Source organism: Ceratotherium simum, chromosome 25 (assembly GCF_057802395.1).
Source record: "Ceratotherium simum simum isolate JZ-2026a chromosome 25, ASM5780239v1, whole genome shotgun sequence".
NCBI classification, from domain to species: domain Eukaryota; kingdom Metazoa; phylum Chordata; class Mammalia; order Perissodactyla; family Rhinocerotidae; genus Ceratotherium; species Ceratotherium simum.
In genome coordinates this window covers 43,293,874-43,310,980 of record NC_141924.1, presented here as the reverse complement: position 1 = coordinate 43,310,980, position 17,107 = coordinate 43,293,874, and the positions used below count along the sequence as shown (strand labels likewise).

Below are 17,107 nucleotides of genomic sequence, written 5' to 3'. Positions count from 1 at the left end.
GAAATATTCTAAATGAAAAAACCAAACCATGTGCATTCTAACAAGTTGCTGCATACATTGCCCTGGTGCTACTCCTTCTTCAATAGGAAGAAACATACACATTTTCAGAAACTAGTATTAACACACTATTTAATTTGTACAGTGTTTAAAAACCAGTATTCCTAGCACCTACTTCTTCCTACCTATCCAGTGCCCCTAAATTATTATTATGCCTTAAACTTGTTTCCGGACTTTGCTTATACTTCATATTTTCATTTGATCTTCATAAGAACCTTGAAAAATAGGCATGACAAGTGGTTTTATCTCCATTTTACAAATCATGAGAGGGAGGCTCAGGGAGTGTGATTTTCTAAACTAACAATAACAGCAGGAATCGGAACGTGGGTCTCCTAACTCAGCACTCCTTTAAGGAGACTACACTCTTTCACCAGAGTAGAAGAGCATAAAACTAAAAGCTGCTTCTATAAATCCTAGAACAATGAAATTAAACATATTCCTTCAATGTCCTGTGATTTTCACTTTTACCTATTGGTAGACACGAGAGGAGATAAAGTTCTAAGTATTACTCCTAGTGCCAAGAAAGTATAGGGGGCTTGATCCAAATGGTGGCTTTCAAATGCTGAATCGCCAGATCTGCATAATATCACTGGACGTGATCAAGGATAAAAAGTTTTGGGTATAAACTCCCTCACTCAATTTTAAGACCCATGATGACAGGAACCATGTTTATTCACCAATGATACCCAGTTATCAGCTGGGGAAAAGGAAGGGCTCAATAAATATCTGATGAATTAATAAAACAAAAATGAAACTAACATTTGCAGCTCATTTCTCTCGTCTCTCCTAAAAATGCCTGTGCTACTTGGTAGAAAAATATGAGTTATCATGGTGATGGTAATAACTGGCTGAACCAGAAGAGAACTGCAAACCATGCTCAATGGAGAAGGTGGGGATTAACCTAATTAAATTTCTGTTCAAGTCACTCCTTTGAGAACTGGACTTGAAACATCACATTGCTTGCTCCCATGACAATAGCATAAATTGTGATACCAAAACAGTTTCACAAAATTCCTCAAGCCAAACAGGTGTCTGTCTTCTCCTTGCCCCTGGAACCCAAAGACGGCATGGCTACTGTCAGAGGAATATGATGGTTTCTATTTCCCAGACCTTAACAGGAAAATTTATATTATACTGTACTTCTTAAATACTACTAAATGAAGAATACTAATAATATTAGCTTAAAAGCTAATGAAAATTAATGGCTGTTTACTTTTTACCAAGTACTATGCTAAATACTTTATTTATCATTCAATCCCCAAAGCAACCCTATGAGATAGTAGCAGCATCCCCCTTTTGCTAATAGGGAAACTAAGACCAACAGGTTAAATAACTTCCCAAAGTCACAGAGCCAGTAAGCAGATGAGCTGGGATTTGTACCCAGATCTACCTAATTCCCAATCTCATGCTCTTAGCCATCTTACTATATGATTTATCACTCTTTAAAACTGTTCATATAGAATCTCAGTCAGACTCAAATTTAAGACTTATCTTCATAAACAGCAGGAAATCTGTTTCCCCAGCACGACAAGATCTGGTGTAGTGATTCCTAAGAATCTAGTATATAAGGGACCAGCAGGCCAGAAGGATGTCACATGAGCTTGGTATTAGAGCATACATATTTCAAGGAACGCTTGCCATACTGTGTAGCTAGTTCTGGGGGGGGGAAAAAATGATCCAGTGACCAAGTTCTATAGTCTTTTTAATACATTTCTACATAAGTTTTCTGAATCAACAGGTTACTTTTTAAATACCAAAAATCATAAACTATTTTTGTTGGAAATATTTTACTAAACTAAGTTTTCCTTCTTTTACAACCTTACTGACCTCTATCTTAATGATGACCATAGGGTTTAATGTATAGTACTGCTCCTCTCTTCGTTAAAGGGCCTTAGAACGCTCAGCATGTTGTACTATTACTTCTTTTCCTTTCTTTCCTTCTTTTCTTTTCCCCTACTTAACTGTTGTCCCCTTATGTGCTGTGTCACTTTGGGAAGTTGTTAAATCTCTTTCAGTCTTAGTTTCCTCATCTGTAAATGAGGATACTCCTACGAAATCATAGGGTTGCTCTGACGGTTACATGAGGTAGAGTGCATGATGTGCTCACTTGTTGTATACTGGTATATACCAATACTTGGTATATATTGTGTTTCAGGTTCTATGATCTAGATTGCAAGTGCTGTCAAAAATCTGACCTTTAGATAAATGGAACATTATCATATGAGAATACTTTTGACTTGCTTTGAAAACTATAAAATACTGCAGATATAAGGAATACAACCATAATGATAAGTTACTATGACTGTATCAGATATTTTGGTTTGGAAATGTTTTTTAAATGTCCAGGTAAATATATTTTTTACATCAAGTGATAAATGACTTAGCAAACAGACAGACAAGCAGATTGATGGCTGGAATCAAGTCAAGAGATTTCAGGCATTCATTCAGAAACCCCTTATCCTTGTAATAGGATTCCTTTTATCCCACTAGACACATTACTCACGCTGACAATTCCTTTCGTTGAGATGGACAATTTAAAATTCATTTAAAAATGCTAACAGGAAGATGGGATGATTTGATTAACTGATTTTTCCAATTCACCAACTTATTGGATGTCTGAGAAACAGGAACTGCCGTTATTTAAAAAATTGGGGGCGGGGGGAGTGGTAAGGAGGGTGTATTCCATTGTGCTTACTGGTCTCAATTATGTATTTTAAGAAATAACATTTAACCTCAATCAAATGCTATGACCAAAATGACAGTATTGATACTTTACGTCAAATTTATAAAAGTATACAGTTAAAATTATTTGATGGTCTCAGTTATACAGATCAATCATGGAAGAAATAAAATTTTGTTTCCCAAAGCTACTTAGGTAAGAATAAAATCTTCAGAATTCTATGAGAATGAGGTTTAATGACAAATGTATAAATTTTAGGATGGTTCTGAAAATCAATAGAGCAGGTTATGTGTTAAAATATTTAAGGACAAATTAGTGACTGTGCATCTCTTAAGATAACAGAATAAACCAAGATTAAATCTAAGTTAACATAAAATAAGTAAGTCTCAGCTCTTAGAAAATAACAGGATAATTAACTTATACCAAATAGCTACCATGTTAAGAATCCCACTCATTCACTGAAATTCTTTATTCAAAGGAAGAAAATGAATTCTTAAATACCTACTATTAACCAGGTACTTTGTCAGGCACTTGTAGCATCACAATCTGGGAGGCAGATCTTATCTCTTTTGCTCATATAAGAAAAGTGAAGCCACTTTGAATCCCAGCTCTACTGCTTTGACCCTTGGAGAGTTATTTTTCTAAGCTTCAGTTTGTTCACTTATAAAATGAGGCCAATAATACCTGTCTTCTAGTATTGTTATGAGTTAAAATAACACAAAGCAAGCTCTAAATACAAAGTAGCTAATAATATCATCATAATGAACATCTAAGAAGTCACAGGTAATGTATGAGTCAAGGTTCAAACTCAGTTTTTTGACTGTAAAGCAGTACTATCCAGTAGAACTTCCCGAATGACAGAAATGTTCTGTATCTGAGTTGCCCAATACAGTAGCCACTAGCCATACGTGGTTATTGAGCACTTGAGATGTAGCTAGTGTAACAGAGGAACTGAATTTCTAATTTTAATCCATTTAAATTTAAAGAGTCATGCATGACTAGGTGCTATTATACTCAAAGGGCAGTTCTAAAACCTATGTTTGCTTTATTCATTAACACACACTGCTTCATTAAGGTATGTAAACCGTCTTTTCAGGTTCTCTCCCATTTAGAGACTACATATGGGTGGCTGTGGTATGTAGCTCGGGGGTTTACATGTTTAGGCTTCTGAGTAGAGATACTGTTATACCATACTTTCACCAATTCTGCTATTAACTGCTTGAAAATAGGTTTTCTTAATTTTATAAATTCCATTGTATTTCTAGCCATGGCAGACTCAAGATAAATTATTTCTTCTTTAATTTTCTTTAATTATACATCTCATATAAAATGACCAAGGCATTTCTCACATATATGTTATATACATACAAAGTACTATTCAACTTCCACCCTAAGTACTTGTACACACATGATAGATGGACTTTTATGTAATGAATACTTGAAAAGTGCAAATAAAATTTGTGTAAAATTATACATAAAAACATATCATGGAATCCTTTCAATTACTCCCAAGAATAGGAACAAAAAATGTAGGGTTTTAAAAGCAAAGCCTATGGCTGAGAATAGCAGAGAATTTATCAGCTTAGGAAAGGTTTTCCTACAGTCATCGAAGTTTGATTCCACAAACATAAGCTTCTCCTCTTACTAAACCTGATCAGAAATAACAGTCCAAAGCCAAATCCCTAGACAAATTATAGAAAATCTATTGAATTACAAACCCATAGGAAAACGAATACATCATTCAGTGTTTCTCAAATTTGAATATGTACTCTTAAAGAAAAATCCTCAACAGACCTAAGAATATGTACAAGTATCCCAGTCTGAGAATTACTAATTTAGGAAACTACATCTTATTCTAAGAAAATGTCTTTCAATTGCAGGCTCTTACTGCAAGAGATCTTTGGCCTTTAACTGGTAAAATGTACATATTTTGATTGTCATTTGAATGAACCCAAAATAGTTAAGAATTTTTCTTAAAAAAATATGAACCCTGAGAATTTCTATAAATGGAACCCTCAGACTTCAGTTCGATAAGTACTGCTGTAGCAGACACACCAGAAACAACATCATCTGGAGAGAACACTGGTAACCAATAGGCTATATTTCTAAGTAACCAACAGCCCCTAAATAAGCCCCAGTGGAACTTGCCTTTTTTCATATATACTACAAGGTTTAGATATACCAACGTAAAACATCCCATAAAAATCTGATAGGATTTCAGTGTTAGTTCCCTCACCTTAACATTAGAAAAATGTCATAATCATATATTTGGGTACAACAATATGCTTACCTTGCTCTTTGACATAGAAAGTGAAGATTCATCTTTATTTTGAGAAATGTCTTCCTTTGCTCTTTCAAAACCTTTAAAAACATTGTCATCTCAGTATTACTACTTTTGAACACATATAGACATTAAAAAGCATTTACAGCTGTTAAAAAACAAATGCATATAAGTCATTCAACTTCAAATATACATTATATTTGATGTACATCAGTGCAAGAAGCCTAGAACATACAGTTTTAAACTACTACAGTTTAAAGACTTCTAAGTGGTCATCTCTAGTATAATAATCTTTAGAATAAATTAAGGCTTACAGAGGCCATGAAGTCTTTCTCTGAACGCATCAATGTCAGGTTCAGTACCTCTTTTCTGTGTTCCTAGAGCACCTTGCATGAATTCAGGCTTCATGGAGCTTTTATTCTAGTAAGCTCTTTTCTAACCAAGAATCCTAACTGACAGAACCAATCCAACAGACTTTTCACATCTCCTGCCAAAGTGGAAAACAATTCCAGAACTGGTGATAAAAGGAAGACTAAGGAAACAAATCTGGATTGAGGGACAAACTTAAAAAAAATCTACGTATTTATTGTGAGAATTAAATGAGGCTGCATCAAAAGAACTTAGCATAGTATTTTGCACATAGTATATATTCAATTAATATTAACGCTTAATATTATCATTGTCACTGACTATTGTGATATAAATTCTAAAACTATAAATCCTAAATACATGAGTGCATTGGGATAAACATACACACATTCCTGCAATCATGTAACACATTAATATAGTATGCCAAAAGCAATTAATAAACTAATCTTATCAGAGTACAATTAGAGAAATGTTAATCCTGAGATTTGTGTGGCAGGCATAAAAGGAGCAGTACAGGCATACCTCATTATATTGTCAGTGCTTCACTTCATCGCACTTTGCGGATACTGTGTTTTTTAAAAACCGAAGGTTTGTGGCAACTCTGAATTGAGCAAGTCTATCGGCACAATTTTTATAACAGCATTTGCTCACTTTGTGTCTCTATGTCACATTTTGGTAATTCTAGCAATATTTCAGACTTTTTCATTATTATTATATTTGTTATGGTGATCTGTGATCAGGGATCTCTGATGTTACTATTGTAATTGTTTTCGGCACCACGAACCACGCCCATATAAGACAGCGAACTTCATCGATAAATGTTGTGTGTTCTGACTGCTCCATGGATCCGCTGTTCCCCCTCCTCTCTCCCTCTCCTCCAGCCTCCCTGTTCTGAGCCACAATATTGACATTAGGCCACTTAATAACCCTACAATAACCTCTAAGTGTTCAAGTGAAAGGAAAATCACACATCTCTCACTTTAAATCGAAAGCTAGAAATGATTAAGCTTAACGAAGAAGGCATGTCGAAAGCCAAGATAGACTGAAAGCTAGGCGTCTCACGCCAAACAGTCAGCCAAGTTGTGAATGCAAAGGAAAAGTTCTTGAAGGAAATGAAAAGTGCTACTCCAGTGAACACATGAATGATAAGAAAGTGAAACAGCCTTACTGCTGATATGGAGAAAGTTTTAGTGGTCTGGATAGAAGATCAAACCAGCCACAACATTCCTTTAAGCTATAAAGCCTAATCCAGAGCAAGGCCCTAACTCGCTTCAATTCTGTGAAGGCTGACAGGTAAGGAAGCTGTAGAAGAAAAGTTTGAAGCTAGCAGAGGTTGGTTCATGAGATTTAAGGAAACAAGCCATCGCCATAACATGAAAGTGCAAGGTGGGGCAGCAAGTGCTGATGTGGACGCTGCACCGAGTTATCTAGAAGATCTAAGATAATTAATGAAGGTAGCTACATTAAACAACAGACTTTCAATGTAGACAAAACAGCCTTCTAATGGAAGAAGATGCCATCCGAGACTTTCACAGCTAGAGAGGAGAAGTAAATGTCTGGCTTCAAAGCTTCAAGGGACAGGCTGACTCTCTTGTTAGGGGCTAATGCAGCTGGGGACTTTAAGTTGAAGCCAATGCTCATTTACCATTCTGAAAATTCCAGGGCCCTTAAGAATTATGCTAAATCTACTCTGCCTGTGCTCTACAAATGGAACAACAAAGCCTGGATGACAGCACATCTGTTTACAACATAGTTTACTGAATAGTTTAAGCCAACTGTTGAGACCTACTGCTCAGAAAAATGATTCCTTTCAAAACATTACTGCTCATTTAACAACGCTCATCCAAGAGCTCTAATGGAGATATACAACACGATTAATGTTGTTTTCGTGCCCGCTAACACAACATCCATTCTGCAGCCCATGAATCAAGGAGTAATTTCGACTTTCAAGTCTTATTATTTAAAAAATACATTTCATAAGGCTATAGCTGCCATAGATAGTGATTCCTTTGATGGATTCAAGCAAAGTTAACGGAAAACCTTCTGGAAAGGATTTACCATTCTAGATGCCATTAACAAGATTTGTGATTCATGGGAAGAGGTCAAAATATCAACATTAACAGGAGTTTGGAAGAAGTTGTTTCCATCCCTCATGATGACTTTGAGGGGTTCAAGATTTCAGTGGGGGAAGTAACTGCAGATGTGGTGGAAACAGCAAGAGAACTAGGATTAGAAGTGGAGCCTGAAGATGTGACAGAATTGCTGCAATGTCGTGATAAAATTTGAATGGATGAGGAGTTGCTTCTTATGGATGGGCAAAGAAAGTGGTTTCTTGAGATGGAATCTGCTCCTAGTGAAGACACTGTGAAGATTGTTGAAATGACAACAAGAGATTTAGAAGATTACATAACCTTAATTGATAAAGCAGTGGCAGGGTTTGAGGATTGACTCCAATTCCAAAAGAAGTTCTACTGTAGGTAAAATGCTATCAAACAGCATCACATGCTACTCATTTGTGAAAAGAAGAGTCAACGATGTGGCAAACCTCATTGTTGTCTCATTTTAAGGAATTGCCACGGCCACCCCAACCTTTAGCAACCACCACCCTCATCAGTCAGCAGCCACCAACATCAAGGCAAGACCCTCCACCAGCAAAAGATTATGACTCATTGAAGATGATGGTTAGCATTTTTTAGCAATAAAGAGTTTTTTGCTATGTACGTTTTTTTAGACATAGCTCACGCATACTTAACAGACTACAATATAGGGTAAACATAGCTTTATATGTACTGGGAAACCAAAAAATTTGTGTGACTCACTTATTGTGATATTCGTTCTATTGTGGTCTGGAACCAAACCTGCAATATCTCCAAGGTGTGCCCGTACTCATTTTAATGAAGTTCTTTCTACTGTTGAGGGGAAGTAATAGTAACTCTCTCCTGTAATTATTTGTTCTTAGTCCAATAAAAGCCTATATTACAAATATATAAACAATTATTCATAAAGCAACACTTTAAAAATCATCAGTAGTACCAGTGCCTAAGCATTTAAAAATCATTTCTAGCATATCAATGATATCATTTATCCTGTATTTTGTTTTATATTAGCTAAAAACAAATCCATTCCATTTTCCTAATCCAGAGATTTTACTGAAATTTTTCTGTAATATGAAGAAGGAATCTTTTTTTTCTCTTTCTGGTGAGGAGAAGGATCACTCAATCCCAAAATTAGGGGAAAAAACTATTTCATAGGGGGCCAGCCCGCTGGCGCAGTGGTTAAGTGCGTGCCCTGCGCTTTGGAGGCCTGGGGTTTGCAGGTTCGGATCCCGGGCACGCACCAACGCACCACTTGTCAAGCCATGCTGTGGTGGCGTCCCATATAAAGTAGAGGAAGATGGGCATGGATGTTAGCCCAGGACCAATCTTCCTCAGCAAAAAAGAGGAGGATTGGCATCAGATGTTAGCTCAGGGCTGATCTTCCTCACACACACACACAAAAAAACTATTTCATAAATTCAACATGGAATTTTAAATGAAAACCTATTGAAATTTGAAATTTTAGGATAAAGGAAACAAAAGTTACATAATTCAGTTTAAAAATTCTAAAATATCTATTAAGAGTAATAAACATTTTGTAATAAGTAATTCTTAATATTAATGAACAAATTACTTCAAAGATCTTCTAAACATACACGCAAGAGATTTTCTAAAAGTATATATTGTAAATGAAAAAAAAAGATGGTTTCCTTTAGTCTTAAAAGAACAGATTTTTACTTCAATTTCTCTAGTGAACTCTTAGTTTCAGCTGAATCTAGACCAATCTATTTATTAGATTAAGAAAAATACCCACTTTCTGTGTCTACATTCACATATTACTTTAAAAACAGAACAGTAAATTAAAAAAAAGTAGAAGTTATAGGGGCTGGCCCCATGGCATAGTGGTTAGCACTCCGCTTCGGTGGCCCGGGTTTACAGGTTCGGATCCCAGACGTGGACCTACACCACTCATCAGCCATGCTGTGGCAGCGACTCACATGCAAAATAGAGGAGGATTGGCATGGATCTTAGCTCAGGGCTAATCTTCCTCAAGCCAAAAAAAAAAGGAAGATTAGCAACAGATGTTAGCTCAGGGTGAATCTCCCTCACCAAGTAAAAAAATAGAAGTTATAAATCCAAATAGACTCTTCTTCTTTTTTTTTTGTGAAGAGATCAGCCCTGTGCTAACATCTGCCAATCCTCCTCTTCTTTTGCTGAGGAAGACTGGCCCTGGGCTAACATCCGTGCCCATCTTCCTCCACTTTATATGGGACGCTGCCACAGCATGGCTTGCCAGCAGTGCGTCGGTGCACACCCGGGATCCGAAACAGCGAACCAGCGAACCCCGGCCACCGCAGCGGACCGTGTGCACTTAACCGCTTGCGCCACCGGGCTGACCCCTAGACTCTTCTTTTAACAGGCAAATATGTCTTGTAGAAAGTTTCAAATGTTGGTAAAGGACATTCATAAATCACAGTGAATATTATCTGTCAAACCCAATATATGAATCCCTTTCTAAAAGATTCTCTATACCTCTAATTGGAAAAGAAAATCATTATTTTAAAAGCTGGCCTGATGACCTTCAAGTTATTTAAAAGTATGGAGGGATAACTGCTGGGTATTCATTCAAAGAACATGAAAACACAAACGCATAAAGATATAGGTACCCCTACGTTCAATGCACCATTACTCACAATAGCCAAGACTTGGAAGCAACCTAGGTGCCCATCAAGGGACGAATGGATAAAGAAGATGTGGTATATATACACAATGGAATATTACTCAGCCATAAAAAAAGATGAAATCTTGCCATTTGTGACAACATGGATGGACCTTGAGGGTATTATGCTAAGCGAAATAAGTCAGAGGGAGAAAGTCAAATACCGTCTGATCTCACTCATAAACAGAAGACAAAAACAACAACAAACAAACACAAAGAGACAGAGATTGGATTGGTGGTTACCAGAGGGGGCAGGAGGAGGGGGAAAGGGGTGATTAGGCACATGTGTATGGTGATGGATGGTAACTAGTCTTTGGGTGGTGAACATGATGTAATCTACACAGAAATCAAAATATAATGATGTACACTTGAAATTTATATAATGTTATAAAGCAATGTTACCTCAATAAAAGAAATCATAATAATCAATAACATTTTTTAAAAAGTATAGAGGGATAAGGCAAAATGCTAAGTCTGGTCAAATACTTTTGAGTTTTAACTAAGAGCAAATAAGTAGATGATCGGCATAAAATGCAAAGAACATATAAAAATGCTCAAAAGTGTTAAAAAGAAAATATTGCCATATTGTGCACTAAGTTTTCAAGGGTAATTCCAAGGTAAGCAAAGGAAAAAAGTGTCACACTAGAGACTCTTTCTTTAGACTTGATAAAGCTAGTTTCCTAAAAACACGCAAAATAATCTTTATCTGAAAAAGTCAGTCACAGGGGCTGGTCCAGTGGCATAGTGCTTAAGTTTGCGCACTCCACTTTGGTGGCCCAGGGTTCATGGGTTCAGATCCCGGCACAGACCTATGCACTGCTTATCAAGCCCTGCTGTGGCATGCGTCCCACATATAAAGTAGTGGAACATGGGCACGGATGTTAGCCCAGGGCCAATCTTCCTCAGCAAAAAGAGGAGGATTGGCATCAGATGTTAGCTCAGGGCTAGTCTTCCCCATCAAAAAAAAAAAAAAAAAAGTCAGTCATAAAAGTATATTTATTAAAAGCCACAAAGGCTCTGTCAAAATACTTCTTAGGCTTTTATGTATTTTCCACCATGTATGGGGATTCAAAATTACTCCTTTATTTAAAAAAGTTCAGTGATATTTATAGACAAAATCATGAAGTCCACAACACATTATTGACCATCAGCAATAATGCAGAACAACTTTCAGATGATGACTTTTCACCAAGTTTTCTTGCTAGTGATTTTAGGTAGTAAATTCTTTTCCTATTATCCTCCCCACTGCCACAATGAGATAGAAACCTACATCCTCATCAAAATGGCTAAAATGAAAAGGCCAACACCATCCAAGTACAGGTGGAGAATGTGATGCAACTGAAACTCTATTCACTACTGGTGGGAGTATAAAGGAGCATAACCACTTTGGAAAACTATTTGATAGTATCTACTAAAGCTAAACGCACACATATTCTAACACACAGCAATTCTGATCCTAGATATATCCATTAGAAATGAGTGTCTATGTTCATCAAATGACAGGTACAAAAATGTTCACAGCAGCTTTATTCAAACAGCCCAAATCTGGAGCCAACTCAAATGGCTATTAATAGTAGAATAAATAAATATATTATAGTATACTCACACAATGGAATGTTACACAGCAATAGAAAAGAACCAATTAATACAACAGACATAATATTGAGTGAAAGAAGTCACCTTTCCTCATCAAAAACAAGCACATACTGTATTATTCCATTTACACAAAGTTTAGGAACTGGCAAATCTAGTCTATAGTGTTAGAGGCTGGAACAACAGTTTACCTCTGTTGTAGGAGGAATTGACTGGGAGGGGCCCAAGGAAGTCTCCATGGATCTGGGAAGTAGTTACACGTTATCTATACATAACTAAAAAGTCAAAAAGCTGTGCACATAACTATATGTAAATTATGCCTCAATAAAAAAATAAACAAAAATTCAGATACCCTTTCCTGTTCTTCCAGTTTATTAGACCTCTCCTCTTTTGACATCCTTTCTCTCTGAGTCTATATCCCTTTAACTTATTCTCTACCTGGCTAATTGTGATCCATTCCTCAACAATGATAATTATATGATAATTAACATAATAATATTAATGAAAACAACAATAAAGCAACCAATATCCATTTGTAGGAACACTTGTGATTGTAAGACACTATGCTAGATGCTTTACTTCTTTTCTAATCTTTAAAACACCACCACAAAAAAACCCAAATATTAACTATATCTTATATAATTGAAAAAACTGAGGCTCACAGAAATTAAGTGACTTGACTAATGTCAATAAATGACAGTATCAGAGCTGATTCAAACTTAGGTCTAACTTTAAAATTCATGCTGTTTCTAAAATGCCAGGTGCCTCTCAAGACCCAAGTCCACCTCTTCTGGGAGGCCTTGCTTTGATTGTGTAGGCACAGTTAGCTGTCCCCTGCTCTGAGACACAGAGCACTTCAGACACATCTGTACTGCCGTGGTTATCACAATATACTTCAATTATTTGTTTTCATGCTCATGTTCCATACTTCACTGTGAGTTCCTGAAAAGAAGGGTCTCATCCTTATTCATCCTTTCAAATCCAAAAATTTGATAAACTGATCCAAAAATTAATAAAAATGGACTCCACTTTTACTTGTAATGGTTTTTTAAATATGTGAAACATAGCACACCTTCTTAAAAATGGATAAAACATGTATAATTTAATGTATACAATGAATATTTGCAAAACCACTACCCAAATCAAGAAATAGAGAATTGTCAACATCTCATAATATCCCCCCCAGTGCCATTCTTGATCACAATCCACTCTTCTGCTCCTCAAAAGCAACTATCTTAACTTTTGCAATCATTATTTACCAGTGTGTCACAGTGGGTACTTCATTCACTTTCACTGCCGATTAGAATCCCATTGCATGACTATATCACTATTTATCCATCTATTGTTGATAGACACTTGGGTTGCCCCTCTTATGAACAGTGGTGCTACAAATATTCTTGGAAATGTACCCTGGTAGATATACATATCCGTGAGTTTCTCTAGGGTTTAAACCTAGAAGCAGAATTCCTGGATTATAGTATACATGTGTCTTCAACCTTAAGAATACCAAATTGTTTACCAATTTGTTTATTTTCCCACTAACAGTATGTAAGAGTTCTCCTTTCTCTATAGCTATGGTAACATCAATATTGACAAATTTTTAATATTTCTTCCAATCTGTTTGGTATATCAATGGTATATTAACGAGGTTTTAGTTTGCATGTCCCTGATAACTAATGATGCTGAGCACTTTCTCACGTTAATTAGTCATTTTAGTTTTCTCTTCTTGAAGAACCTCTTCAGATCCTTTGTGCATTTTTAAAAAACTCATTGCCTATCTTTTTCTTATTGATTTATATACGAATTCTAGCTGTATTCTAGACACTGGTCTTTTGCCAGCTATATTCATTACAAATATCTTCCCATTCTGTGGCTTGTCTTTTTATTCTCTGCATGGTTTCTTTTCATGAACAGCTCTTAATTTTAATGTAGTTAAATTTAGCAATCTTGTTCTTTAACAGTTAATGCTTTTTGGTCTTAAGAAAGTCTTCCCTGAATCTGCAGTCATAAAGATATTTTCCAATAATGTAGTAGTACATAGAGTTCACTTTCTCCTACTAATCCAATGGAATATTATTCCTGAATAAATTAGCACTCTGCCCTTAACTTCTAATTTGTTAACAGAATATAAGTGCTATCATCATTGATAAGGGGTAACCTTCTTATATACTTCAGTAATAAATTTGGTTCATTAATGTTGAGATATAATAAAGTAAGATTTTATGCTGCTTCAGTCTTGTCGAAATGAGATTATATATACATATCTATAAATGCAGATTTAATAGGTATTTACAAAACATAGAATTGCTACATTAAAATTAACTATACCGAACACAGCCAAGAATCAAGAAATTATACAGGAAAAAAAATCTCTGAGAAGTCAAAATATACTAAAAAGAAAACTATCTGTGCACTAAAGCTCACTGTTTGTCTATAAATGATATCTTAGTTCAAAGTTTATTTACTCCAATTTTTGGTACTGTTCTAGAGATTGGTCCATTGAGCATATCTAGAAGTTATACCCGAGGATTAAGGAAAGAGACAAACAAAGAGACATGAACTGAAAAAAAAAATTGCACTGTAGTGTCACTATGAGTACGTAGGCAGAGGGTATCATTTCTATATTATATCTCATCATAAAGAAAAAGGCCATACCAATATATTTCTTAAGGTAGAAGTAACAACAACAAAAAAAAGAGCGAGACATTTTCCTAAAGAAAACTAAAATGAAAAAAGTGTTGTGCTCAAAGTAGTAAGACAAAGTTATCTTTAAATATCTCTAATGTAGAATCTCTCCTCCTCTAATGATGTCAAATAAAAACAAATGCATCTAAAAATTTTTTCAGTACAATAAAATATCCCAGAAGAAATCATGTTTTTAATTTTTAACTTAAAAAAATAAATAAAAAGCCGCTTCTTTGAAGTATCTAATACCATTCTGTTTCTTAGCTGATAAAATAAAACATATTTTAAAGAGCTTTTTAACATGGCTGGTTATAATTCAACTGTTGGTTGTATTAAGGGGAATATGGAAGCAGCCCTATGAATACGATTTTCTCTATTTCAAGAATTAGAAAACAAAGCCAACCATTTACTTTTTCCAAACAGATCAACCCAGGATGACCTTCAATATAAGCTTTGACAAGATAAACTGACAAGTCTGCCTTCAATTACCTCATTAAGTAAACAATAAACTTCTAGAAAATGAAGTTTTCTATTGTTTATTAGGGTCGAATGATTATTCTTTAATATTAAGTAGACTCGTGGCATGAAGGTCAGCAAACATGTGCCAGCAAGCTTCTGGCTTAAAAAAAACAAACAGAGACAGAAACAAATACAGAAATGGAACTAAGGTACATTGTGAAAGCAAACAGAGGATTTAACAACATTAAAATACTTCAGTATGTTGTATTTTCAAAGCCATTTCTGAACAAATACTAAGATTTGCATCTTTTTGAGAACATAAGAGGCATGATAGTAACCATGCTACACTAAGAAGACTAAATATGGATTATGAATGCTGTTTAAAGCTTATGCTACTTAGGCAACAGTTCAGGACTATGGTTTCCAATTCTTTTTGGAAACACTGTTAGAAAAGAAAATGAAATCAGTGAATTTATAATAATTTATTTAATTATCCAGGTAACACTTTCTATAAGGTGTTTCACTATCTCAAAAGAATGCCTATACCACCTATCAGCATGAATATTTACAAAATCAAGAATAACGGTTAGTGTGAAAGTAGAAAATACAATTCAAATTTAACAAAATATAAGTGTCATAAACGGTTAAAGCAAGCACCAGTTTCAGTCAATATTTCTTTGCCATGAGTATTAAAAGAATATTTTTATTTAAAAAAATAATATGACCTTTAAAAAGTAGATATAATTATGTGGCAGTTTAAAATTTTGAAAAGAAAACAAAGACTGTTTATATTTTAAAATATATATCCAAATATTTGCTACAATATCAATAAATGAACAATTTATATCTACATCTCACTGACCAATTATTTAATGTCTAAATCATGGCTGTCAAATGCCTAATTTCATTTAATATATATTACCCTAAAAATACATATTGCAAAAACTAATCATACACAAACACATCTAACAACAAGAAGTAAGGCATTTCAAAAATTATACTTAGGCAGAAAGCTTCACTTTAGTCAAGACTTGAGCTATTAAAGCTTAAACTAAACATCAATTTTAATATAGTTATCATTTTGCAGAAAACAGCCAAACAAATATCAATCAAATATCTGGGTTTCATTTGCAAAAACTTCAGAGCAATTTGTTTATTTATAGAATTTTACATTTATCCAAAGTCCAGAAAAGGCTTTAATTTTATCAAAGGGTCATAATAATTATTTATTTCTATAATTAAAGCAAAAATTCATGCTATAGGCACTCAAGATTCATACTTTACTGAATCATTAGTTCTTAAGTTTGAGCTTAAGAGACTGTAAGTGAAAATATGGAAAAGCCAAGCCATACAGCAGCAGTTACTAAAACCAAACCTTTCACTACAGAATTGTTTTGTTTAAATAAAAGCAGTTTTAAGATGTTAAAGCATCTAGTTTATTTTAATGAAAAGTCTACAAGAAATTAAGAAAAGAATGCAAGATTAAACAAGCAAACCTGGCAATGAAGGAGAAAGTTCATTGTATCCTCCAAATGAAGCATTCCGGACAAGCTTTCGGCCATCAATTCGTAGAGGAAATAAAACAGGCGAAACCACAGTACAGGAAGAAAATCTACGTTGCTGTGAGCTCTCTTCTTTCATGGCTTAGATGGTCTGTTTAATGTATATGCTCACCCAGAAGGCTAATTAGACCAGTATGGCAATGACAGGCTTTTCTTTCACATTCATATGTAGCAAAACCCACCAGCACAAACAAAGGACACACACATTTAACAGCAAAGGAGGACCAGAGACTGTCAAATCAGCAATAAACAGAGAAAGAGACTGACAGAAAAGGCATTAAGCCATGCTGCTGGGTTTTTTTTCTTTAAAGAACTGATAAACAAGAACGGCTATTCCACTAATGTTTTACCTTTTTATCAAACCACTAATGCTCTGCACTGAATTGCTGCCTTAGGAAAACAAAGCAAGATCAATACTTAGAGATTCAGGATGAAGTAATAAAAACAGTTTTGTTTTTTTTCTCAAGCCCTTTTCTCATATCCACTATGTTTCTGAAGTATCTATCACACTTCCCACCTCTTTCTACTCTTTCCTTTCCAGTTTTTGCTTACTTCAAAAATGGATATAAACATTACACTGTTTATCTTTCCGGAAGCTTCTAGATTTATATCTAATCTACTGCTTGCCTCAGTCATGATTAAGAATTCACAAGGAAATATATGCTT

At 35.0% G+C, this 17,107-nt stretch overlaps 1 protein-coding gene across 6 annotated transcripts in view; it reads right to left on the bottom strand.

Moving 5' to 3' along the window:
• OSBPL8 (oxysterol binding protein like 8) overlaps window positions 1-17,107 on the bottom strand; it is a 185,396-nt gene that overhangs the window by 58,646 nt on the left and 109,643 nt on the right. For 5 of the 6 annotated variants that reach the window (XM_004417888.2, XM_014795200.2, XM_014795282.2 and 2 more), the window contains one exon: window positions 5,028-5,098. In XM_004417888.2, coding sequence (XP_004417945.1) covers window positions 5,028-5,098 — 71 coding nt within the window. Of the gene's footprint in view, window positions 1-5,027; window positions 5,099-16,375; window positions 16,536-17,107 lie in introns of those variants that run through there. The other variant, XM_014795241.2, reaches the window with a different exon arrangement.